We start from the raw sequence: 27,801 nt of genomic DNA on the forward strand, positions 1-27,801 counted from the left end.
CGCCGCCGCGCCGCGCTATCTCCAAATTGGGTTCAAGCCGCAGCGCCGCCTCCTTGTCATTTTCGCGAGAAGAAGACGAAGACGAAGAAGAGTGGAGAGGAGATGGGGGAAATATCAGGGTGAAAATGGGGAGGGCTAGTCGGGGATGCGGGAGAATTTTTCCCGTTTCCCAGTGCTTAGAGAGCGAGGGATAACCGACAGGCGAATGCAAGGGTCGAGGGATCAGAGTTGGCTAAGCCGACGCGAGGCTCGAATTTAATCCGCGGGAATAACTGACGCATCGAGCGTAGAGCAGCGAGCTCGAGTAAAAGTAAAAATCCCGAGGGAAGCCCGATCGGGCAGAACCCCCAGCAACTGGATTAAGAGTGCGCGACGATGCGCCGAGTGACGAGTCAGCTTACACAATGTGCCTGCCGGCCGATCTGATTTCCAATTTCAACGCGAGTGAGTGCGTTGTCTCGCAGAGCCGATAGTTTTATACATCTCTGTCTCTGTTTTATTATTTTCGCTCAAAGGATGGGAAGAAATCTCTTGGCCGACCGAGGAACGATATCCGCGACTCCAGACTTCCCCAACATCGCTCGGTACGACGCACTCGCGCGCAACCACGTTTACAACCGAACCTACGTACACACATGCATATGTGTATGTACGTATACATGTACCTACGCAGCGAGAAGCTACGAGCCCTCGCCATTTCGGATGACGTAAGATTTCCTCAGGGAATTCCCAGAGACGGAGGCCCTCTATCAATACGAGATTAAGTTGGCAGTAGCGAAGGTATACCTGTGCCCGCGTCGCATATCGCGTACCGTGCTAAAATCACGCCCTTTCACTCTCTCTCTCTCTCTCTCTCTCTCTCTCTCTCTGCCTCCCTCCATCTCTCGCTATCGCAGAAAATAAAGAGAAGGAATAAAATTGGCTCGGTGCTCCGCAGATGTGCAGCGGAGTCTTTTTTAGAAAGTGTGCAATGTGTACGTAGGTACGTATAGACGGCTCGTTAATCGTCTATTTCGCAGTACCCGAATCGTACATGGTCGTTCTTATTTCGAGTTCGTTAACTGTGTAACTCGAAATTTGCACGGTAAGTCGTCGTTAGTTTTGCAATTTTATAAGGACTGTTGTTAAGTGCAACGCCTCGACGCTGTAATGAAATATAAGTATCACAGGTACCGAAGACGTTTTTTCAATGAAAACCACCGAGAAAAGATAATTTATTTATCATTTTTCTATTACTTCTCTGCAGTGTAATTATACCGATGGTTTATTCCGGTGGGACGATATAAAAAATTTCCAATAGTTTAATCATTCGTCCAGAATAATTCGGGTACGATGAGAGGGAGGAAAAAAAAATAATAATAATTCCGTTACGTTGATGTCGTAAAACGTCGATAAACTGTATCCGGTCGTACACATGAAGCGTCCCCCATTTCTCTCTCTCTCTCTCTCTCTCTCTCTTCTCCTCTCTCTTTCGCCCCCTTTCCATCGAGGACAGCGCATTACTAAAGCACGGAAAATCAAAATCAAGATTGAATTGGGTTAGGGTCGCGGTCCCCGATCGGAAGATCGAGGAATGGTGTTGTACGTGTGGGATGTATAGATATATATTATTTAACACCGCGTGTACGTGGTGAGGATTGGGAAATTGGCGTTACGCGAGAGAAGACGGTCGTAACGAAAGAGCGGCGAAGAGTGCCAAAAACCGAGTATACGCACGCACGCGCGCACGAAAAAGTGTAATATTCGTTGAAAGTGAGGAGAGGAGCGAAAGAGATGAAAATAAAGATGAAAAAAAAATAAATAATAAAGTAAAATAAAAAGATATAACGTTCGTAAATAGATTAGCGTAGGTCCCGAAATCGCAACTCGCAACTTTCCGTTACGTCATGCGTGTGGGCAGAGCGACGCTATCCGTGACGTATCGTCAGCGATAATCGAGGCGAACGATCGACTCGCCCCTCGGTGACATAACGTGCATCAGTCCAGGGGATCGACATGCTCGAACGACGAAAATAAGAAAAAGAAGAACACTGACCGCGAGTCTGGATTTATTTAAAGAATTTTTCGACATTGCGTAGGCACCGGTATTATAACCGCGGGTCTGCACGCGGTGCAGACTCACGTCGTGTTGAGTTACGTAAATTACTTGAAAGTTGAGAAATAAGTAATCGACTGCAGGCTTGAGCCAGAAGCAAGCCAGACACTGATTCCGAGTAAAAAAAGACGAAAAAAATAAATAAAAACACATTTTAATAACCCTGCCCGAGGTTTTAACCGTCGCGCAATGATTCAACGGTTATGCGTAATCATTTTCATCGACTGTTTGTTTACCCCTCATCTTCAGGGATCGCAAATACCCAAGTACCAGGACTTTGAAGACTGCAGTCGCGTGCGTGACGCCTCCGTTTAATTGTCGTCGACAATTTAAGCTGATCACCCCGTGAAATTCGCTCCTATATGATATAATTTCAGATATGATAGTGATAATAATAATAATGAATAATTAATGCAACGCGGATCGATTCGCGACGACGACGACGATAAGACGCCGTGCTAACGAATGAGAGAAACCCTCGAGTATTTATAAATTATCCCCGGGTACACCTGTAATACGGACTTGATAATCTGAGGAAGGTTGGTTCTGGGTCGAGCCAAACTCCGTGACTTGGAGCCTTATCGGTAGGTAGTATAAGGTTGGTTGGTTGGTTGGTTGGTAGGTAGGTAGGTAGGTAGGTTGGCTTTTGCTGGTTTATATACGTGTACACTGTACACTAACCATCCACGTGCGGAAAATGGTAGCCAAACAGTAATTAGAACAGCAAACAAGGCTCGTTTAAATGGGTGTAACGATTTCTTGAGCAAATACACAGTCTTCTGCATTTTATACGATACGAACGAAACGTTTGTACCTGCACAATGGTTCTAGGTATAAGGTGATGCGGGTAGGTATATTCACAATGTGATTTTCGAGATAAAACCCGAGGAGTTTTACTGAAAATCGCATCATTTTTCCGACGGTTTAAACTCTGGGCTGTTAAATTTAATCAAATTATTATCAGTCGATCGTAATCGACGAAGATGAAATATTGTAAAAGAAAATGAATAAATGAAAACAGCAAAAGAGAGAGAGAGAGAGAAGAGAAAGGATGAGAAGATTCATTGAAGATAGAAATAGAACACCTGCTGTTTTACTTTAATCTTCTTTTTCTTTGTTTATCCCTCATCGAGTATCCATGAACGAAAACTAATTACTATAAACATACTGAGAGAAAAAAATAATAAGAATAACAATTGGAAATTTGCCAAAACTAACAAGTAAGGTAATATATATCAGAGAACTTTCGAAGGCGAGAAAAGTAATTTTAAAATATTTCGACACGTGAAAACGTGGATATTCCAGAATAAGGATTTCCATGATTCTATATATATACGCATATTCAGAATCGGTAAACCATTCATAGTATTTGTTCGCGCGATTCAAAACTACCGAATCCAAATGTTACCTCGTATAATACTGCAAAAGTTGAATAAAATTCTCGGCAACGACTGCGTGCGATTTTTCATTGACACGGTTATACGAACTTTTGCACTTGACAACTTTAATCCGATGTCCAATTTTGGCAAAAAATTTTCATTCCGTGCACCAAGAGGGGGAAGAAAAGAAATGGAAAAATGAAAAAAGAAACATTTATCGGCAATCCGTTGCACGCGAAGCTTTGCCGCGAAACGATAACGCGACGTCAATACGGTGCGAGTATGTCACGGTCGAGGTGCATCCCGCAGTTCCAACCGTAGTGATTTTTACTGGATGTTGATTTATCGGGTCAAGCTTTGTCGTCGACAAACTTTGGCTTTTTCAATTTTGTACAGTGTGTACATACCGGGATTATTGCCAACCTCAACTACTCGCTTCGGTGTGTGTGTGTGTGTGTGAGAGAGAATTTTGTAGAAATCCAATCCTGCAGAACGGAATATATATAACATTAGACTGTAACGAAAAGCACTTTTGTTATAATTAAATTCTCGAGACGCGAATAGAGGTCCGTTAAAAAACTGATGACTCGTATAAAGATCGTGTAAAGTATAGCCTGTGGTTAAAATCTATCGCACGTTGTATGTATCTATGCTCGGATACATTGCAAAATGAAGAACTAGGCGCCGCCGCCCCCGCAGAAACAACGTAAAAAACTTGCATGTACGGGTGACCGTATACGTACAACGCATGGGGATCGATGCTAGGAAAACTTGAGATACGAGAAAAGTTGCATACAGAAAACAGTCATAAATATACGTAGGTAAAAATCTGCCTCAAGATTATCCGAGTGAATTACGTAATGGCTAAAATACTGCAGTTACACATGCATGTACGTAATGCGAAGATGAACACACTCGCAACGAGTTGCAACGGTGGTCGGTCGCTGGCTCGAGGTACTCCGTTCTTCAAACACATTGCAAACTCGGTATGCCTAACGCATACACAGAAATAGAGAGACACAAGCAAGCCTAGCTACGCTGTCAGTCCGAGGTAGCTGGCAGTCTTCGGATATAGAACGTGCATTAGCCAAATGAAATTGAAAATAGTTTCACGTCAGTCAAACCCCCCCCCCCCCACATTGTACACACGTGTGCCTATCCATCCATTCATCTATCCATCTATCTATCTATTTGTCTATCTATCTTTCTCTCGATCCATCTCTCTTCTGGAATCCAGAATAGAAAGAATAAACGATATAACGCGTTATAGGTATTAAATATTATAGAAACCTCGTTGATCCTCGCCCCTCGTGAAATTAATTATATTGGCTGGGATTCAAGAAATCGGAATCCATCCCGTTATTGTTTATTATATGCGCTACCCGTCCCATCGGGTCGGAAGAATCAAACACTGATTGAATTATACCCTCGCGCTCGTTCGCCTCGTTCTTTTATTCTTTTCTTTTTCTTCCCTTTTCTTCATATTATTTCTTAATTATTTTCATAATCTCGAAATTGTCAAAATTCTTTCGCGATAACGAATGTATAATTAATTACCGAATGTACGACAGATTATGAAACCGGGAATTTCGTTATGATTTTGAAAAATTGGCCACAAAATTCTCCGCCTTCATGTGCGAAGCGAAGCATGGATTCGCATCGGGAATAACTTTGGATACTTTATAGCCTCACGACGATTCTTCGCTTCGCGCGAATTATCGTCCTTTCGTGGCAGCTGTGCAAAATCCAGCCACGTATTAACGACTCGGGGAGACTTAACTACGGGATTCCAGAACTGCGGAGTGAACATACGACGCCTTATACGGAAGCCGACGTCTTACCAAAAGTTGACAAGTGTCGTGTCTGAAACAATCTGTGCAAATATTTGCGTATTTCATGCACGTTTTTTTTGAAGGAAAATTTTTGATCGAGGAGATTCGTCGGCCAAAAATCGATACATTCAATTTTTTCAAAATGTAAAATACTGAAATAATGAACAAAAGCATATTTACGCAGATATCGATGCATCGATTCAAATCGTTTCAAAATGATCGAAACTCGAGTAGATACATTCGATCGATTTCACTCTTAGATGGCTCGTTTTATGAGTTTTTTTTTTTTTTTTTTTTTTCTTGTGACGTTCGCATCGTTAAATATTTAATTCTAGAACATTGCACCGATATTGATTATAATCAACAAAAAGCAATAATAAATGAACAATCTCTCTAGGAACTTTGTGTAAAATAAGTCTCCTGAATAAAAATGAGACGTCGTCGTAGCGTGAAATCGAACGAATCTATTACATTTTTAACAGTATTCAAGAAATTTCAAGCGAAGCATCGATATAACCTATAATTTTGTTCATAATTCTGGTATTCATTCTTCCCTATTTTCGAAGAGATCATCGTGCCTTACGGATATGATAATTGCGATAAATGCTCAGCGCATGGCTTCCAGCCCGTAATCTCCATTTTCAAGTAAATTCCCTCCTCTAAAGCTATTTCCGGTATAACTTGCAAAGCTTTACCTGCGCAGCGCATGGTGATTACAGTTCTGCAAACGACGTGTACACCCTATGTCAAAATCTTCTTTGCGCTTCGACAGATCGCGTTAGAAGCTCACGGACACTTTGTTTCCGGTAGCTACCTAAATAAGCGAGGAGCGTTCGTTACCTTTGAAGAATATCTTAAATACACTTTCACTTTGGCAGAGAACTTTGGGTAATTTAAAAAAAGTTTAGACAATTTTTAGTGTTGGTCTATTTTCTTCCATGTGTTTTTTTTTTTTCTTCTTCTTTTCTTTTTTGTACGATTTTACACCTACGTATTTCTTTCGAGCAGCGACGTATGAAGCGACTCCCTTTGCAGACTTGACCATCGAATTCGAAGTCGTGTCGAGATTGAAATATATCGTAGGCATATACGTACGCGACTGGAGAGCGAGAGAGCGAGAGAGAGAGAAAGTGAGAAAGGGAGTGGAAATAAATCCAAAGGTCATTAGGAGACAGAGAAAATGTCTTTTTTCGTTTGAAATTGAACGCGCAGCGGGCGGAATCGATCCAGTGATTTAAAAGGAGTCACCCTTTGGTTCTCCGCAAACGCGTGGATTTCGGGTTAGGGACGATGCGATGTATAGAAGGGAGCCTCGTTGTTCTGGCAGCGGTTTCGGAATTGTCATATGTCACACAAGAGCAGCAGCAACAACTAGCGGAAGGGCCAGAAGAGGCACGCAGGTTACGTAAAATAAAACCGCCAAGGCAAGTAAGTAATAAATCACCTTAGGAACGAAATCGAATTGTTGCGGACAGATTTGAGCCGGCCAAGAGTTGCGGTTTTTCTCCATCCCGAGACACCGTACATGCATACACAGCCATCTGCTCGTTGTTGCGCAACTGTGAGTGACGGGAAAAAAAACTCGTTCTAAAATTAGTAGAAATAGAAGGAAAAACCGTATTTACGAATTATACTTGGCTGCAATAAAACCTAAGCGAGAGGAGGAAAAAAAAAACTAAAAAACGGTGCAGAGTGTAAGAAAATCATAGAAATATTATACAGTAGCAGAGAAAAAAATAAATGGAACCCTACCAATTTGACTTTTTTCTTTTCGTCGTGCATGTTATCGGCTATTGGGTAGAAAAAAAATAAATTAACCAAGTAAAAGGAAAAAGAAATAGACAAAACGCCTTTGGAGAATGACACGCCGTATACGGTTATACGTACTTGCGCAGCAGGGTGAAATACACGTCGTGAAATAAACGAGGGAATGGGAACGGCGGAAACGTTTTCAATTTCGCAAGCAACCGTTTCCACACGGTTGTAATACCCGCTTGTACGGTGGTCAGATACGATGGTAAAAAAAACCAAAGAGAGAGAGAGAAAAAAATATTTTTTAAATAAATGAGAATGAAGAGAAAAAAAAAATAAGTAAGTGCAACGTGCGTCGAAGACGCGCGTGTGGTAGGAAGCTAAAATTTCATCTCGGAACCTTTTGACGATATCAAAACGACCGAGTATGGTAGACGCGGTAAGCGTAAGTTGAACCGCTGTAATTATTTACAACCTAACACACTGCACCGTACAAAGTCTTATACACAATTAAACGTTGACGTATAACAGCACGACGAGTCTCGGCTTCTAAATCAAGGCGAAACAGAATTACGCGGACTGTTGTAATAATTAGCATCAGCTTGTTTCTTCTCATCTTGTGTAATTATTTCCGCCTCATAAATGGTAAGAAGAAGAAAAAAAAACGAAGAACAAGAAGAAAAAATCATTTCTACATATACATCCAAATTACTACGTTGCGTAATATTTTCCCCGTGAGGTAACGCGCGATTAAAACTCGCGCTAACCGTCGATGGGTGGGGAATTTTTGTTTCTCGATCCTTTCGTCAAGTTTCTTTTTAATCCACGTTGCATGATCGCGCAAAACTGACGATTAATTCGCATGTTATATAGCGAGAGTAAAAGAGATAGAGAGTTTCGGTATAACGAAGATTAGTGATGCGAAATTCAGCGACGATTCTTGAAAAATCGATCTTTGCGACGTTGGATTAATCGATTATTACTCGATTTCTCAAAATTTCGATTATTATCGAATCGATTAATTATGACTTGATAAGTCATTAAGAACAAGTTCATATAAAATTGTAATGTTATATATTTAGTTTGTATTTTATATTGATATGAAATATTCTAATAAATAACATAATGTCTCGGATAATTCGTAAAACAAAGCCATTTACTGTTCCTATTATCTGATTACGTGATAAAGGTAATAGAAAACTTCAAAATACCGTTTATTTGCTGCCAACAACTATTACACACTATTACTAAACAGCCATACCAAATCCCTGTTACATTACGTAATATTAATTATTTTGACTTGGCTCGTTTCATTCGGAAATATCTAGCCTATCATTGGGAATCGATGTTATTTTCATCATCCGACATATTCATCGATTCTCAGAGCCGTAGAAACAAACATAATAGATCGATTTTCAGAATCAATTCTCCTTTATTTTCTCGCATCACTAACGAACATAAATTATCATTTTCGTCAACGTAATACGTATAATATACAACGTAGACATTTTCAAGTCAGGGGGAGATATTTTACAATTTTTCGCACACACGCGAGCATCTACTACGCAATGCGCGCGGTATAAGCGAGAGGGAAAGGCGCAAACAAAGAGGGAGAGAAAGAGAGAGAGAGAGAGAGAGAGAGAAATTTTGCGGCGCGTGCCATTCTCCGGATAAATTACAGTCCGGGTTTAGACGAGGTTCGGCGGCTAGGTGATAGCTACTGCGAGATAAGGCTGCCAGGTTATGTGCTTCGTTGCATTCCGCCTGCGTGGGTGCTCCCCCCCCCCCCCACCCGCCCCCACCCCCACCCCCGCCACCCTTGCTTTTGCCAGGAGGAGGGTAGGTACGGCAACATTGCGCACTCACTCGTAACTCTGCATACCTATAGATATAAACTCCTGACTTCACCCTGTGTAAAACAGAAACTCGGGGATTCCCCGGGTGTCATTCGGGAGATCCGCACACGTCCCTATAATAATATTCCCCTCTCGCTTTGCGTCGGATTTTATAATTTTGAAAGAGCTTCTTTCCTTATTTCTACCTCTTTTCTTTTTTCTCAAGTCGTTATTAATTTTTCCGCTTATTTGTGCTTCTGATTTCTCTCTCGTCTTCGAGTCGGACGATTGCAAATATACCGACGCGTGATGCAAACGTCGAAAAAAAAAAATAATAAATAAATAAAACAACTCTTTAAGATCAAAGTTCGAAACGTGTGTATCTTATGGCTTCTTAATTACGCAATTTGACATTTTCTTTTACCGCCGGAATCATGCAATAACGTGTAATAAAGTTGCAATGTAAGATACGCAACGGTTCTAGAGATATTATTACTCGGTATGATTATTAAAGACAAGCAGGTATATATATACATACCCTCGATTTTTCCGTTTCTGTTTGATCAAATGTTCAAATACACGACGTGCGAAGAAAGTGTGATCCGAATCAGCGACGGGAGAGAAAAAAAAATCCAACGTTCTCTCGAACCCGGCGGCAAGATATCGTTCAAAGTTTTCGCGAAAAGCTTGGCGAAACAACTTACAATGGGGGATTAAATTTTAAATCGGTTATCCGCGGTTGCGGATAAATTTTGAAGGGGTGGGGCATCCGTCGAAAAAGCCCGGAAGTCAAGGGCCGGATCCACCCCACGAGAGCGATAAATGATGCGCACGGTACGGCCACCGATGCCTTTAATTGAGTTACGTTCATCCCTCGGCGTATTCGGTAACCCCGATGCCTGTCCAACGTCACGGATTTACGTGTAATGCCGCCGAATACGCGACGGGCGTCGTTCGCCGATTTTCGCAGCGTACAGCTGGTCGGTGAAAAATTCTACTCCGATACGATGATCCGGTATGAAAAATCCAACAGCTGCCGGGGGTGAAATTCTCTGCGATTATTTCGGATTTTCCCACAAAAACAAAACTTCATCCCATTCCCTCGAATTGTATCACCAGCGTTGTCAATTTCAACGATCCATCATATTAGGCATTGAATAAAAGCGTCGATTTTCTGAATAAAGAGAAAAAAAACAATATTTCCATCCACGTGTGTTCGAAGCGATTCGAGTATGACATTTGAATAATTACAAGCGTATTTTAAATCGTACCGCAATATCCGACAAAATTGTTATACGTGAAAATCCCTCGGGATTTTCCCCGCTCTTTGTTTCGAAGTAATACTAGGTGCACCGCAGTTTCCTCGTGTATGTACATACGACGATTCCACGAAGACTGGACACGCACCGGGATCTGCTCTACCGCGTGATCTACCTTCCACGCATATCCCCACGCGAGAAAACGTTCGTTAAATAAATAAATGAACAAACACCAAGGTGGGAAACAATATGAAGGTGAGGAGAGTTTAGACGTCGTGCATTCGGGAAGCCGACTCGCACAACCATAAAGCATGCCCTTAACGGAAGTGGATGTGTGCGTGTGTGCCGTGGTGCAGGGCGTAGCGGTTTATTTACCGAAAGGTGCAAAACAGTACATGAAGATAAAGATGTAGATTAGCGGGGGCAGCTGTATAACTTTTTCCTTATCTAAACACAACTCCGCGCGGACTCTTTGGCGTTACACTCTTCGTTTATTGGCTCATTAAGAGCGCCGCACTTTCCAGCGGTTAAATTTTTATTTTTTTTCAGTTTTTGTTTTTATTTTCTAGTCCTTTTTGCGCCCGGTGAAACGTTCCGAGAGTTTCGGAGTGCACGTAGAGGGGAGCATGGTCGAAGGGATTCCGAGCGATGCGATCACAGCGTCATTTCGGGAAACAACCGTTGTCAATTTCTCGTATAATGTGATTTGACGGCGACTGTACAGCGGGATCGTGCTGCGGGGTAGAAAAAAGGAGGTAGAAAAAAACAAAAATTAAAAAAAAAAAAAAAAAAGTTGCGGTACAGCGTGTATCGATCGTTTTTCAGTACCGACTCATCGAGGACGGGGATAAAAACACGATGAATTTATAAATGAGTTGTGTATTTTCGTTGTACAGATTGTACAAGTGGTGAGAAAATTGTCAGATTTTCGACGACGCCGCGATAGATCGGAGAATATACGTTTGTGTGGATTAGACGAAATTGATTAACGGTCAAGAACGAGATTGCAGGAATTTTAAGGGGGTGTCCGCGGTCGATTTCGACGTTCACGCGTGTGTCTCCAAATATCGAAGTCTATGTGTCTCAAACGCGAAAAATAGCACGATAGCGGATTTCATACCGCTTAATAATCTATTTCGGATAATATTTACGGCCACCACCCCGTCCACCGTTGGGTGCACCTATTTTTCCGAACTCATTTTCAACCTTGTAATATAAATGTAAAAAAAAAAAATGATAACAAAGGTTTAAAAATTTATCTGCTGTTCTTCATAAGTGCTTTCATTTGGCATAAAAAAAACAATCAGATTGATAGCTTGTTTTAAGCACCGAAAAAAAAATTCTAACCAGCTATTTTTCGACTCGTTACACCAGGATGTTCCCTTAAGCTCGGTACGAGTTTGATCGCGAGACTGTCGTGAAAATTGTATAAACACGGCAATGCATGTTCACGAGTAGGTAGTGCGTAGGTTTAATCAGGCTTTACAACACTGTTCCCAGTCAATTACACCCGGCAGTGCGACTGCCTTACGGTATGTGAAATGTGACTTCTAAATTGATGTATGTATTCCTCGTAGTTTGAGGGCCCGCAAAACTGCTTATACACGGCGTAAAACTTTAAACTTGAAAATCGTCGGCCATGAGAACAGGGAAAGTTCCGTAAAACGGGGGTTGAGCAGACGTTGTACGCAGAGTCCTTGTAGACACGCGAGAAGCCAGAGCTGGAAAAACCGCAGCTACGACCTGTCAGCGGAAAATGCTTCGCTATCATTCAGCGGCATCTCTATATTGTGAAAAACCAATTTTTACACCTGAATTATTCAGAAACTTATTCTCAATTAATTACGCCAGCGCATGAGAAAAAAAATACGCGCGGTGATTTTCTGTTGTCTGTACATACATATGTGTGCACCTAGCAATGATGTTTTCTACTTATAATGTTTCAAATGTTTTCAAATTCATATCCACATACAGGAATATTCCATTAACATCTGTGTACACACAAAAGGTGGCAAACACCTCGCTGCGACATCGGCCTGACAACTTGCTTGGCGCCTGGTCTTATACTCAAATAGAACTAACACTGCTGAATAGGAATACCTATGACAGCATATCCAGCAATTTCTTGGTAATGAAACACCGAACGGGTTCGATCCGTTCATCTCCTGCAGGCCAAGATCGGCAAACTGGTATAATGCAAATAAACGCTGCCGCTTGCCGCACGCCGTGTACAAGACGCGAGCGTCGATAAGTACGCGATTGTTCGTTACCGTCATCGTGACGTAACCGTGTGTGCAGGGTACCGGGTAGATATATGTATAATAGACGAAGCACACGTAGAGTGAGGTACCGAATGAATGGTGCGAAGTTGACGCTACGTGCGTGCGAAAAGGGATGCGCGAAGTGCCGCGAGTGGTGATAATTATCATTTCTACTATGCGTATCGATTGGTAGAACTGTACGTGTTTTCACAACGATACACGCACACACGTCCGCTTAGAGTCAGTTCACTATCGTTGCGACGAGTCCGTTTGTTCCTATATGGTATAGACCCACTTAATTGCCGCGTGCCGCTTTACCTTTATACCCTGCAACTGAACCGTCCGGAGCTACGTTTTCAAATTACATTCTCACGTATATGGATGCACGAGCGTGTGTACACGCGGTATGAATTGTACGTACACACGTGCACAGACACATACCCCACTCAACGGCAGACAGCTGAAAGCCGATAACGAAGTAGAAGTGAAAAAAAGAGGAAAGAGTTAAAAATACAGAGTATATACGTACAGGTCCTTTAACCACTGCGGAAAACTTTTTAATAACCAAAAAAAATTTCACCTCGGCGTGGGTGACTGCTGCATATTTATTACATATTATGTGTGTGTGTGTGTGTATATAGTGGAATTAAAGTTTTGGAGAGACGTTATTATCGCCACCTTCCCTCTTTCGCCCTTCTTCTTCTTTTCCGTTCTCTTTTTAATTCGCACAAACCCTCCAATTATTTCGTTCTCTTCCTTTCGCGATGAGTTTTTTGTTTTATTCTCGTTTAGTTTACTTAATCCGTCGTAGAAATTATCCCTCTTTTTTAAATCCTAAATACATATACAGGTATACTCAGCTCATAACGAGTCTGCAGGATTAAGGTGAACATTTTTTCACGAAAAGAGGAGAAAGGAATAATGCGATTTTTATTTTTATTCCATTTTTAGTTTAAAAAATGTCAGCTATTTCAAACGAGTATTGTCAAACTGTACGCAAATGTCGGGTTGTCAATTGCGAGGATTCATCTTCCCCCGCAAATGACAATTAATGGGCACTTTGTATTATAATAAAGAGTAAGGCTCGGCACATTGACCGAACGATTTGTCTTTTACTTTATGTCTTTTCTTCATCTCTTTAATTTTTTTTTTTTTTTTTTTCAACACTCTCATCGAATGTCAGACCGAGTTATAATATATCGACTGTAACGTTGCCGCGTCCGTCTGAGGAATTCGCTAAATTAGAATGAGTTCGCGTAGACTTTGGCTCTATTTCAAAGACAGCGAGAGGTGGCTCCGTTCCATCGTCAATATTACAAGATTATACACCTAGTCGCGAGACAAAGAAGACCGGGAGACAAGATCATAATTCAATAATAACATAATGTAACGCTGAATTTACAAATGCGGCCCCGAACGAGTACGAAGTTAGTAACGTTGCCGTAACGATGCACGTTTGTGAAAAATGGCTAATTCGCATCTTTACGACTTTCCGAAATTTATTAAACCATTACACGATAATACAAACAAAATATACGCTAATTCTGAAGACCCAACTCCTTGATAGTCATCCTAAAGTTGATGAATAACGATCTCTTCTTCCGATGCGACGTATCGTCACGTTAACCTTTACTAACTTCAGCATTGCGACGTCACGATTTTGCTAGGTGTGATCAAGCAAGGGAGAATCCAAAACGAAGCGGGGGAGATCAGACGGCGATCGATGAAAAGCGACAGACGAAAGGAGGAAATGTTTGTTGTATCCCGACGTCGTTCGTACGCAAACTTGGCCCATGTTTTCTCTCCGACGATGTGTGCCATACACGCTACACATCAATCAGTTGTCCCTGTTTGGAGATCGGGTCAAGTCGAGCGATGGCTTAATGCCGTGCAATATTGGCAAGGCAAACAGGTCTCTGGCATTACTCCGCACGCCGCGTGCAGCATCATCATCCACAGGCCGACCAGGCGCGATAACCTTGTGTTTTCGCAGTTGGTAGGTAGGCACGTTACATCACTGTCCGTGGAATCTGGCCGAGAGCTTTATACGTGGAGCCGTCGATTCGACACCATATCGCGTGTGTGTACCAAGAGAAGATGTACGGCTCGCGGATTAATCGTGAAATGTAATATACGAAACTGCCCGCCCGATCTTACGATTAAACGATCCGCATATGCAGACTTGAGTAAACCTCGCTGGCGCCACGCGTTTAGATTCAACTTTTCGTTTTCCATTTCTCGCAATTATTACCGTTGATCGATAATGGCCTAAAGTCGCAGTAAATCGCGTCGTGGAAGTCTAGTGAATTCGGGACAAACGATTTACACGACTTTGAAGAAAAAATTGATTAGATTGAATTGGCTGGTTCGTTGCTAAAGATCGCGAAGCTCAAGTTCGGATATCCATTTTTCCGTGCGTAACTGAATTTGAGAATGTATGTAATTAGAGAAGAGGCGAGCACTCTTCAACGATCTCATACTTGTATCTTTCTACGTCAAAATTATAGACCGAGTTGTTTTTGTTATACTATACAATGAGCAAAAATTGTCGAAACATATCATCACCGAAAAGCGTGAGAAGATAATAAGGGCAATGATCGTTATTGAATCGAGCGACAAGTCGATCCACTGCGGATCGGAATCGGACGAGGTTCGAAATGTCAAAGCGCGTTGCACTCGCTCCGTCGAGAAGAACGAGGCGAACGAGGTTTCACCTCGAAAGCTTTAAAATCACCCTGCGTAATTTAATTTCCATTTCAGTTCGATCGAGGCTAATCCTCTTATACCTATCGAGGCACTTTGCCGAACCCGCCAACATCCCCAAGTCCCCAGCCTCTTACCTCGCGATCCCTTGGTTCGCCCTTCGGATGCCTCAAGGGTTGCATCAACACCGCAACTTCGCATTTACCACAGGTTTAAAGGGGAAACGAATTCTCTTCTTCGAGTACACCTCGACTCGCTCGTGTTATACGAGTTTACAAAAATCTCTCGCTTCCCTTCGAAAAATGTGCTATGCTTGTCCTACCTTCTGGGGATCCGGAGCATAAAGTCCGTGCAACGGTGCCAAAAGATGGAGCCCAGGATGAGGAATACTCGAGGCGGGATGTCCCGGGGGTATCGGCAGCGGCACCAACTTCAGACCCCAAGGGAGGTACCAGGGCGCCGTGTGATGCATGTCGCTGTCAATGCGCGAGCTTCGATTGTCTTTCTTCCTGTTTGTTTCTCACCCTTTTACCACGTCACGATGAAAAAAAAAATAAATAAAATAAAATATGTATATCGCCGTAACGGGATTCGCGGGGTTGAATATTGGCGAAACTTTTTACCAAGAACAGCTGATTACGCCATTCAACGAGAACTCACAGTCCTTTCTACCGACGCAAAAACCCTTCACCGATTTGCGCGTGCTTTCGTCGAATGAGTCCTGAAACCATACGCGAACTGTTCCAAGTATCTTCCTTCCTCTATTTATCCCTCTAAATTATTTTTCTGCAAACGAGGAGGGGGGATTTGGTCAGTACGCTCGGGGAGCGAGTTGCGATAGGCAGCAAGAGCGTATCCTCTGGTCTCCGGTGTCTCGACGCATGCTTGCTTTCCTCCCTCCGTTTTTCTCCTCCCCCTGCAGCGGATGCTAAATCACTCGACGGGATGACACGGGATCGGGTCCGCGATTTGGAAAGTCAAATCCAAGCTACCATCCGCGGCGATTAGGGAACCATGGGACGGGAAGGACTCTTGGGGTGTAAACTCGGGATAAATCACCAGGGTAGAAAGGGGCCGGTAAACGGCGAACGAAACTTCGTACGAGTGTTAAAAAGCCCGGCACTTGTTGTCTCGGTTATGCTCGGGTGTGCGCTCGGTGCTCCAACAGCGACAGGTGTGTGCGACGTGCTCTGGAGGAGCGCGTCGCGTCGACTGAGCCCTGGGCCTAGAGGCGCGTCCCTCGCGAGCACATGGCGGCCACTCTCCTCTCTCCCTCCCGGAGAACCGGAGGACCGGAGGACCGAAGCGTGTCGGCGTTCCATCCTCCGACCGATTCTTTATCGCGTGTCTATCTTTATCTCGCGTACGGAGTCCGTGGCCGACGGTTAGCGACGTCGTGGTCCGCGCGGCACGCGAGAAAATAGAGAGGAGAGAGAGAGAGAGAGGGAAATGAAATAATCCGAGAAAGAGCGAACAGCCTCTCCGTTTCACCGCTGCAGAGATCTGCAGATGCGAAGCACGTGCTTCGTCGCCCTCTTTCTTACCGAATCACAGAAAAGTCAGATTTATCGCCCCTCGTTCGACCACTTTGGAAGGTCATTCGTACGCCGGGATAAACGTCACTGCTAAATCCGACGAGTCGAGATGAGACGAGATCCGAGTGCCCTACGCCTCTGTAATAGGAATTATTTACGTACACGTTGCATCGCGCGGATGATGCTTCGGTTAGTTTTTCCTCCGATTCATCCTGTCGGCCAACTGATTTTATCGGTGGACGTAACGAATATCTGACACGCGTCATATTTAGTCTAATCGCAGTTCCGCGGTTTTTCGATTGCGGAATGGATGCTGGGCTCACGCTGAGCGCTTCTTCAGCCTGGCTGCTTTAATAATACCAAAAGGACCGAGTCGGGCTTCGAAGGGGATCCGCTGTAATCGTTTGACTTTGACGGATGGGGAAGGGAGTACGGATTCGGTTACGCTGCAATTACTTTCGGGAAATATACCGACTTCGCGGGACTTTGGACTTGTACGGTAGACGGGGAAATCGACGACGTGAAAATTCGTGACGCGGCAACGTGTTCGTGGCGTCGAAAATTGATGATGGAAATAATTTGCCGCTCCGTTGCATGCGCACTGAGATATCATGCTACACGATAATGTCAAAAAATGCAAAACAAAATTCACGGAATTTTGGAGATTTGACCGGCAGTCAAGGTTACGTCAAATTCCAGTCGAAATTCCGCTCCGCAGTACCGGGTGAATATTTTGGAAAACATCTTGCAAATGGCTTTACAGGACTTTCGATAGTTACTCGAAGGGCTAAGCTCGGGAGGTGCCTACGCCGTTGGTTAACCAAAGTTTACAAGAGACACGATACACCCGAACGGGAAATCCAAAACTCAAACACTCGATAATTTACAGCGATCGAAAGCCGGCTCGAGTCTCCTGAGTCTCGTTCAATCTGCTCTCTATCCAAATTGTTGGAAATGGTTAGAATTTTCGAAGCTTAATAAGGTAACCGTAAACTGCTGCTCCAGCCTCGTTACGTAACTGAGTAATTCGAAAGCTGAATTACGGATCAAATGGAGCACACAGAAACTGTACGCAGCGATTGTCGGGAGAAGAGACATTTTTATCCGCTACGACGGTTTATTTTGCGCAGAATAAGCCCTTGGCGCATCGGGCTTACGGTATACCACAGCCACTGACCACGTCCGAGATTTACGTGTAATCTCGAGAGTCGAGCGTACGTGAAACAAACCAATACACCCTCTCGAAATTTCAACAGTCGATATCTCCGGCATTATTGAGGGACAGGCATGCTCGGGCACTGTGGAATATGAGGATACCCAGATATTTCGAGACTCTGTTGCCTAACCTAAATACGAATCACGTAACGTAAGGATGCCGATTTTGATTCAACTGCGGCATAGAAACTAATAGGCGGCATTAAGAGACCGGGCGAACGGACGGATGTGGGATATTTTTAAGCTATATAACTTTTATTTTACATACGACGGCGCTACGATTCGGATAATACCGTTTCCGATACTGAAATTGATCAGCTCGGCACGTGGCTTGTAGTGTCAGTCGAAACTTCCGAAAGCCACGTTATGATTTGGAAGCGTTGTACGCTTCTTTCCGCGGCAAAGTTTTTCGCCCTGGAAATGGAAAAGACCCGAAACAAGCCATGATGGGTGATAAATCTTTGTTTCTACCTCTGACATCGATTATTTCTCCCTTGGGTTTCTTTACCTTCACCCGAAACACATGGTCCTTCTTTTTCTTCACGTAAAGGATTGGCTCCTTTGTCCCGAGTTGCTGGCAAGGTGAAAATGCGGAGTACCTTGTACGTACGAAGGAAATGCAGTCGTTCGAGAAACGCTTCCTGTCCCAAGAATAATATGCGTTAAAACAATGAAACATTTTTCCGTAAATAGCTCGCGAGGCGTGTAATTGACGGTTGCGGGACGATCAATCCGTCCGTGTAACGAACCAAAAAGATATCGCTTATCGCGTTTCATTTATTTATCCCGTTACGTGTGCATCTCTGAAACAGCTCCAAGGTATTCCAGGTGAATTTGTTCAAAGCGCATCAACTTTGCGGACCGGAGCTTTACCCGGTGAAACAACAGCTGATCCCGGGTGTATCAAAGCATTAATTACCGCGGCTGGGCTTTGAGCCGCGCCAAATCGGATCTGAGACAATACGAATTGTGACGTGGTGGAAAGTGGGAGTCGGAATTCGCCGAAGCAGCAATCCTCTACCACGAAAACCACTTCGACTGCGCTCCTTGCCAACTCGGTAACTCTATTATCTATGGTTACAACCGTCCATCGCTGTTACTTTGACGGAATTTATTCCGCAGCTTTGTATTACGCGATACGCGCGTAGGTATATCCGTCTTACACACTTTCGGCCAGAGAATACAATCGACCGAGGGAAAATAAATAAATTCTTATTCACTCCATGGCCCCGTTGGTACTATCATCGAGTCCGTGGATTAACGCTCCGCCATCCGTGACTAACGTCTCTCTGTATAACCAGTTGTTGCAACTTACGATACAGTTGGCGTATTTTATAGTTTTCGAACGGATGAAATCGCGGCAACAATAAGTTGTGGGCGTGTATAAATATCGCCCGGCACCCAGTTTCGTTCGCCAGGCTCCGCAGTGTTCGGTACGTATTTAGACACCAAGCCTCAAGGCTGCGATCCATTAGGGAGGATTTTACCGGGCGTGATTAGCTGACCGACGAAATTTCACGATCGAGCCAGAATTCACCCGACGGCCGTTCCGCCTTTTCCAAATGGAAAAGAACGCCGGTTGAATGGCTCGGTAGTTTGTCTCTATCGCACGAAGAACCGATAACAGCGCGGTTAGCTGCATTTCAAAAAGTACGTACTCTCTCCGTCGGCTCTTCATTTCGCCTTAACTCGGTCCTTTTTTATTCCATTTTATCAAACTGTGACGTTATCTCTTCCTCACCTTGTGCAACGAATTACACACTCCACCTTTATTTATTATAGTAAGTGGACATCTATTAGCGCGGTGGCATACATAATTAGGACTTATTTCCGTCGTTCCTTTATTCACCGCGATCCAACACTTTACGCTCTCTCCTCATCGATCGCCACGCGGAGAGAAGAAAAAGAGCAGATTTTACTCAAAACGATAAAAAAAGAGGGAAGCATCGGGATTTTTGATAAAAAATACCCATGTGAACTGTATTTTTTTTTTCTACAAATGTAGCAAACTTTACCCTGCAGACAGTGGTTTCCACTGATTCTACGGTAAGTTCTGCATTTTCGGAAGTATATTTTACACAAAAAATCTGATGCGTCCTTCTTTTCCTGCAGTTTCGGGTAAGATCTGCTCTTTCGGCCTCTCCGCGTAGCGTAACGGGTCAGATTTTTAACCAGTTTGGTCAAATACGCCTTCCTTCCCGCCGCTACTGAAATACACACTCGGTCCATTGTTCATGCAATCTGTAATATTTCGCGAACTAATATCTAGCGAAATTCCGCAAACTCGTCAAGCAAGCGCATAGATATAAACAACGCCGCGCATAGTTTATCGGTGAAGTTGGCCACAGGACACCGACTTCGAGACGGCCAATTTCCTCGCTCCGCGACATCGGCAGGATCAGTTATGCATGATGCAATCTGCAACCTGATGCACCTCGACAAGAGGGACGCGGAGTTGACGACTGTACAGGGATTCGGCCGTGCCCGTTCGGTGCACGTCAAGCATTCATAATAGCTGGCGGTTGGTTTTCCTTGGACCTTAATTAGACTTCGGCAGCGGGCGTGAACGTCCTTCGATTTCGACGTGCCCGCACATACGGACAACGGGCTATATATAAGACATGCCGCATTAGCGTGCACACGTGATACGTGCAAGGTGGTGGTGGACCTACGTATTATCATCGTGAACACGGTTAACGCCTGGCGTTGCTGCTTTAATCGTTGAGTTGGCAATTAACGAGCCGAGGTCATCCGCACGGACTTTCCCTGCCGGTGAACGAGACGCTCCTCGAGCCAAACCAACACCTTGGACTAGCCTGTCGGCGGACAGTTGCCAGACACCGGGATGATGTGTGAAGATTTGCTCTTTTTTCGACGGAACATGGAAGCTTTTATAAAAATTCAACCCAACCATCGTCGAATGAAGAGTCGATATCGGAAGAGGAGCTTTGAGGTCGAGGGATAAAAGCCTCGTCCAGAGAAGCGAGTTATGAGTATTTTTCAACGGCCGGCTAGTGGTAACAATTCCCACCGGCTATTCTACGCTGGAAAGAACGCCCACCGGCGTTCGGTTGGCGTAACTTGGAGAAAAAGATGAGAAGGAGAACGAAGATAGGAAGTAAAGAAAAATAAAAATAAATAAATAAATAAATAAAACACACACTTCAAGAGAATGGAATACCGGTAGCGTGCCAGCCTGACGCGAAACGGCTCAGTGCCTGATTCTGATCTTTTAGTATTCAGGATATGAGTCATGGCCGGTTTCACTACTGCAGGACGGTATATATTATGGTGTTGCAATGGTACTCGCCAAGGAGCAACGGACTTGTGTTCTATTACATACGAGTGTAATACGCGAAAAACGAGTGCCGACGAAATTATTCTCCCTGACTCATCTTGATTCGCTTTATTCCGTCTTTTCGATTGGAAATTGGGAATTGGTCGATTGAAATCATTAATGCGCCGAGATTTTTCATAATTACCGACTACGGAAAAGGCCAGTGACATTGGCAGCCGCGAGTTTTCCGCCTCTACCTTGCATTGCAAGTGGCGTTTACGGCCGCGGCTGCGTATAATAATATTACGATGGTTATCGTCAACATCGTCATTGTTATTATTATTATTACTATTATACGAGTACGAACACAGGCGTCTTTGTCGTGGACCGCGTAACGATCTCGCAGCGAATGCACAGAACGCGTGCTTCGGAATTTGCATATAGCGTGAGGTGGTTACATGGCTGAATAAAACCGTGATCCACGAATGCATGTGTGTATAGGTGTAAGAGCGATACTCCAGTGACTGGCTGGCGTTACTGACCAGGGGCAACAGTTATATTCGGCCAAAGCGTGCATAACCCAGAAATCGGGTAAACAATAAAACTGAGAAAACTCTCACCCGGACCTTGGCGAGAACGTTGAAGCGTATGTTAACGTGTGTGTAACGGGCGTTGCGGTAGCTTCTGACAAATTGAGTTGTGAGATGGAATGGAGATGAAAACAAAGTAATTAGTGTAAGGAAAGACGAAAGAAGCACGTGTGAGAGAAAGGAATTATCATCTGACATTTTTCGTTTTTTTTTTTTTTATATCCATCTTTCCTTTTTTGACTTACCATATTAACGCAGAATGTTATCGCACTTCTCCTTACTTCGTATTACTCGCTGATTCGTTTCGCCAAGTGGCTCCAAAACGCATGCGCGACGCGAAAGAAGAAAACGGTGAGGAATGATAAAAATTGGAAAGACGAGGTTGAAGGTAATAAAGAAATATAGTATACGGCAATGATTCAGCGTGAAAAAAAATCCAACCGATAAAGAGATAGCGCGAGAGAGAAAAAGAGAGAGAAAGAGTTGTTGCGTGAATTCTCCAGATTCTCTGCAGCGTTGATACATACTTTTTTTGACGGTATATTATCAAAAATAAGTAATTAGAGTAGTAGAATCAAATAAATTGAACAATTGAATCACGTAAATTCAAAAAGTCGGCACAAGTAATACATGAAAGCCTTTATAAATGGCTGAATTGATATTGTTTGTGTACGTTTCCACTTTGTTTAAAAGGCACGCAGAATGAAACATAGAGGGAGAAAAAATGAAATAAAATTCAGAACGTGCCGCGGAACAAAATGGAATAAAAACTTTTTTAATAAATAAAGGTAAATCGAAAAGCGTTTAAGACCGGCAATTAGATCCGGGGCGCTATCCGTCGTTTTTTCTTCTTCTTCTTTCCATCAGCCGAATGGTGAAATGGACAAAGGGGATTGGCGGACGGCTGCAGTGGGATTCGCGGTTGTTTTCCCTCGCATTTATCATTTCTTTTCGAAACCGCGTATCTTTCACGCCACATATACAAGTTTTTTCTCCCCGGGACGAACCGCGGGGCTCTTCGCTCTTTCATTCACTCGAGTAGAGCGAACGGTATTATTAGTGACACCACGGTGCGATTACGCGTATATATTTATACAAGAGTACCGGGTGCAGCGTAAACATTCGTGCGGTTCCTCGTTCAACTAGAGCGAAAAAACGAGACGAAAAAATTAAAGTACGGTTCATTCACGGTTTCGGCATTTTTTGACAAACGACACGGATCTTCGCGGGCAGGTACAATTACCCGAGACGTGTGTTTCAGCCGATGAAACCACGCAAGGCGTGATCAAAAACCTTGTGATCGCGGAATTTCGACCCTCGGTGTATTAACCAAGATGGCGCCGCCGGATCAAACCGTTCGAACTTGTTGGCCTCAGCTGTGACCGGTTTGTCAGCAGCGATGTCACGGTACAGCTGTCCGAGGCAAGCTCCGCCAGAAGTTATTTGCCGTTCGTACAAAACCCGCACCGCTATACATACGCGACGAGATAATAGCATTTGTGCTTCGGATGCCCCGGCGCGCGATAAATGGTAGAGCCAAAATAGCACGAGCAACTTAGTGACGAGTAGACGCACGCACGGCTCTTACCCTCGTCTAATAACGACATTCCTCTTCGTTTAACCCTTGCGCTGCACGCCGGCGTCAAAATGACGTTATATAAACCGGAACCAATATACACGATGAAGTATCGTAAAAATCGTTGATTCGTTCTTTTTCCGAAAAATTCCACTTCACTCGCTGAAATTAGTACCTTTTCTCATCGCGCGGTATCTCCATATTTTTGGTCTTGAATATCTGCGTCTTGAGAGTTGTCCGGTTAATTTTAGGCTGAAAATATTTGAAATTCGGTGGGATATGATTTTTTGAGTAGAATTATTGATTTCCTGATTTCTTTGTCGTCTTGTGAATTTTTTCGTTCGTAGACGAAATTTGATTTTCCTACAACCAATTTGCGTGGAAATATAGTAGGCGAAGAGTATTCTAGTATTTTTTCGAGTTACATAAATCAGATCTCTGCTTTTACACAGTGATTTTTAACGCGGCGTCAGCGACCCCGTTATAACGCCAATGTTTTACACAGCACGTGTGCAGCGTCAGGGTTTGAGTTAAGAAAATCTGGTGTGAGGGAGTATTCACTTGTGAAATCGCGGCAATCAATTTGAAATCGCTTAAAATCATTCGAAATCAGTTTAAGTCGCTTGAAATCGCATACAATCATATGAAATCCCTTGAAATCGCGTAAAATTGCATGATATCGCACGACATCCCTTGAAATAAGATGAAATCGTACGTTTATAAACTTCTTGAAATCGCGAACCGCTTTGTAAAGCAGTCGCTTTAAAATCGCTTGTCACCCGATCTATGAGCGAATCCCGGTCGATCCTGTGGTACAACATTACATTCGCGGTATAAATTTTTTACGGGAATTTAACCGCGGAGATAATCGAGAGGGAAAGTCATCTCGAATCTGCAAGGTGGATGATTACGTTCTGGGTAATAATTCACGAATATCCAGAGATAAAAGAAATACCGCGTCCTTAATAATGGGCGGTGATGTTGCTGAGTTTTTAAACCGCCAAAATTCACTCCCCCCCCTCGAAGCTCGATATCGCTACGGACCCCATAGATCGCCGTGGGGTGATAACCTTTCCTAACGATGCAAGCAACTCTATGCCCCCTTTTCTGGAGACGGGGATTTACCGAAAGAGATAAAGGACGCGGCGTTTCGCGACCGCATGCTGGATCATTTTTCAACTTGCGGTGTATCTATATTGTATTGTATAACACATTGCGGAGGTAGGCAATGCTGAAAAGTTCAGAGCCGGCTGCCTCCCATGACTCCGAGCATGGATCCGCGTAATCGGTAGAAACTTGCTCCTCTAGACACAATGCCTCTAATGTACGCGGTGGTGTGTATGTATATTCGATATTCGCATACATACTTGAAGACTATGATACGCTGGATGTTGTACAGGGTGGCTCGTCTCGAACTAAAACGATTATCCGTAGATTGACGAGGAGTGTTTCGTTCTTCGATTCCTGTATACGTTACGCGTCTTCGCGAAAAATCGGTGACAAAAATGAGAGGTGATTTAATTAATTTTTCAGTAGATCAAATCGTACGTCTCAAGAGACTCCAAGTTGAGAAGCTTACATGTGATCTCAATCCGTACCTCATACATAATCACGAATGAAAGAAGTTTTTCTCGAGTCTTTTCAAGGGATTTAAAATTAGGGCGATGATTGTTTTCAAAAAGTAATCACACGTGTATGACAACCTTGCCGCGTGGGGGGAAAATCTGAGAAAACGCCAAACGTTTCGTCAAAAAATAGCGATGGGTGACGGGGAAAGCTCGGCAGGATGTGCAAGTCTAACGCGACTGCGGCAAGCGTGCAAAGGTATAGGTACGAAGGTATTTAGGTGAATTTATGTGCGACAGAGATGCACGTTTCACGTTTCACGTTGCGGGGCGCATCAGCGGGACAGAAATATAAGGTGAAATATGATGCCACGACGAAGGCTAAACATGCGAGCGTATAGTTTCCACCCTCGCTCGCCCGGCTCTGTTTTACTGCATTGCAGAACATTCAATTTCACGAATTGCAAAACAGCTAGGCTAGACAGTCGAGCTCGAGCGGAGCTTATGGATTTTACTCTCGTATCAGAGAATCGTTAATGGGGCAGCTTGTACCGTCTCGTGTTCAGGGTTCGTACGTTTTTCGAAATCTAAAATTTCCTCGCTTTTTCGGTAATTCCAATAAATATGACGCTGGATAATGACAATTTTTTTTTACGCAGTAATACTAATACCTTTAATATTACCTAGTAGCTTACTGTCTCACTGTCAATTAACAAACAACAGCCTGCGATTTTCCGTAAGAAAAAAAAAAAACGAAAGAAGATTTTTTATCGAGTAGTATACGTATAGGATGTACGAAACGGTGCGACGAAACTAATTTTGTTTGCAACCTTATTTTTCTCAAGATCGACATCATTTTGCGTACGAACGATTATGTCTTCGGCAAACACAAAATTCCAGTCTTATCTTTGAAATTCCTTGAGTTTTTCAGGTTTTCCTGCGCATCCCGTGTGTTGTAAAACACGTACGTGCTGCACGGTGAAAAATCTGTTACCACCTTTTTCATTTATCTTTCTCTCTCTCCCTCTCCTAATTCTCGCAATTACAATCAGCGTGTATAATTGCATGAGCACGGGACAGAACGAAATAATCCAAAACGTCCGACCCTCGTCGGGTTAACGAGTCGAGCTTCAATTTACGCGGGTTAATTTCCACTGAACTTCTCGCATATATTATATCGTTCGCATGTATCGTCTGTGCCCATCGATTTCGATGCGAAACTCGTGTATAACGTATACGTTGTGTCGTGAAGTTGTCAGCGGTGTATCACATACGTCATGATTTAGCGAAAATAAAAACTCACTTGTGAAGAAAAAAAACGAAAAAAAAAAAAAAAGAGTTAGAGAGTGAATCCGAATCGCATCGATATTTGTCCGTAAACTGGCGACGAAATATTCCGTTGACAGGGGAAACGTTCACCCACGAATGGACATTGGGAATGTGCGTGTAATATGTTCCGTCGAATAAGCGATCACGCATGTATTCGTCAAGGTTTACGAACCCGGCGGTCAAAGGCCTTTTACAAGATATTGAAAGCATATCTAGAATTTCCGATTACACAAAACGCATCCGTCTCGGTGTCACAAACGCGACGAGGAGTAGAAAAAAGAAAAATCCGAAATAAACGAGCTCGATTGAGCTGCTTCAGTCGAAAACAGCCGGAGGAATATTTTTTTCCCCGTCACTTAATCGATGTGTTTTCATTAGATGAACGGAGGCACAAGCGATGTTATCGACTTACGTCGCGGTATTTTTCCCCGACTTTCGCGTACATTCTGAGAAACGATCAAATGAAAAAATCATTTAAACATCATGAGCGGTCGAGTGGTCCCACCTGTAAGAAATCGTTGTTTTACAATCTGTTAATAATTAAGCGCATAAAATTCTCATCAAGTTCAACGGAAATGACCGTAGTTAACGTTTTACATTTTTTCACAGCACGTAAGCCGGTTTTGGAAAAAAATAATTAAAAAAAAAAAAAAAAACCACCTACAGCACAAACTTCGTCCGTCGAAATATAAAAGGATAACTTTATTATTTTCGAAGTATAAGAAGAATCTTACGAAGTTATCGCCAACGCACCGAAAGTAATAACGTGGATGTCCGCAACAGCTACCGAAACAGCTGGAATAAATATATATGCATATACGCATATTATACATTCTTCGCTTTGATCGATTTCAATCGCGCGTGCGATGCTCCAAGTAACGTGAAACGATCCACGTACTTATGCATGTATGCATGTATGTACATACAAATGGTTTTCGTACCGCGGCCTGCAGAGGGATGAATTTATAGGGGCAAACTATTCGCGGACAGCTGCGGAAATGCAGCACTCCAGAGAGTGCTCAATGCCTGCAGTTTATCCGACGTTTTATCACCTTTTTTTTTTTTTTATTTTTTCATTTTTCAGGAAGTATCGCAAGCAGGTGCACCACACATTCAAGCGTAGCTGTATAAGCATATTATTTGTGACACTATATCACACTCGCAATACCTTTACATATATATATATATATATATATATATATATATTGCTTCTACTGCGACGCTGGAATTTTTGCAAGCGATATCAAAGGAGTGGGAAGAATTCTTGGATGTGTAGGCCGAAGGAAAACGTCAATTTTTTGAGTCAACGTTATTTTGTTTAAACCTGGCCGGTCACACCTCAGTAGAATCGCACAACTGCCACACTGGGTGAAATTGACCCCACAAGGAATTGATTGTTTGCTTCGAAAACGAGTTCTAAAGATGTGGAAAAAAAAATATATCCAAGTATTGTTTAACGATCGTAGAAAAGGCTCTCTCAGTTTTCCTAGCCAAAATTGATTGTTTGATTCAAGTTAAAGAAATAGCCAAAAATGTCGAAAAAGGGCATTTATTTCGCACGAAGAATCGCGTCGCGAGGCCAATTTCCACGACTAAGA

General features: G+C 43.2%; 1 protein-coding gene across 5 annotated transcripts in view; it reads right to left on the bottom strand.

The window, feature by feature from the left end:
* The window catches only part of LOC124176153 (RNA pseudouridylate synthase domain-containing protein 2-like), an 86,795-nt gene that overhangs the window by 41,011 nt on the left and 17,983 nt on the right, over positions 1 to 27,801 (bottom strand). Inside the window, exons 1-2 of one of the 5 annotated variants that reach the window (XM_046557053.1) lie at positions 15,777 to 16,328; positions 15,439 to 15,641 (exon numbers count right to left, since the gene is read on the bottom strand). The exons of 1 other annotated variant lie outside the window; for it this stretch is intronic. In XM_046557053.1, coding sequence (XP_046413009.1) covers positions 15,439 to 15,588 — 150 coding nt within the window. In that variant the 5' untranslated portion in view covers positions 15,589 to 15,641; positions 15,777 to 16,328. Of the gene's footprint in view, positions 1 to 15,253; positions 15,314 to 15,438; positions 16,329 to 27,801 lie in introns of those variants that run through there. 3 more of the 5 variants (XM_046557052.1, XM_046557051.1, XM_046557054.1) reach the window with 3 other exon arrangements.

Source organism: Neodiprion fabricii, chromosome 2 (assembly GCF_021155785.1).
Source record: "Neodiprion fabricii isolate iyNeoFabr1 chromosome 2, iyNeoFabr1.1, whole genome shotgun sequence".
Taxonomy (NCBI): domain Eukaryota; kingdom Metazoa; phylum Arthropoda; class Insecta; order Hymenoptera; family Diprionidae; genus Neodiprion; species Neodiprion fabricii.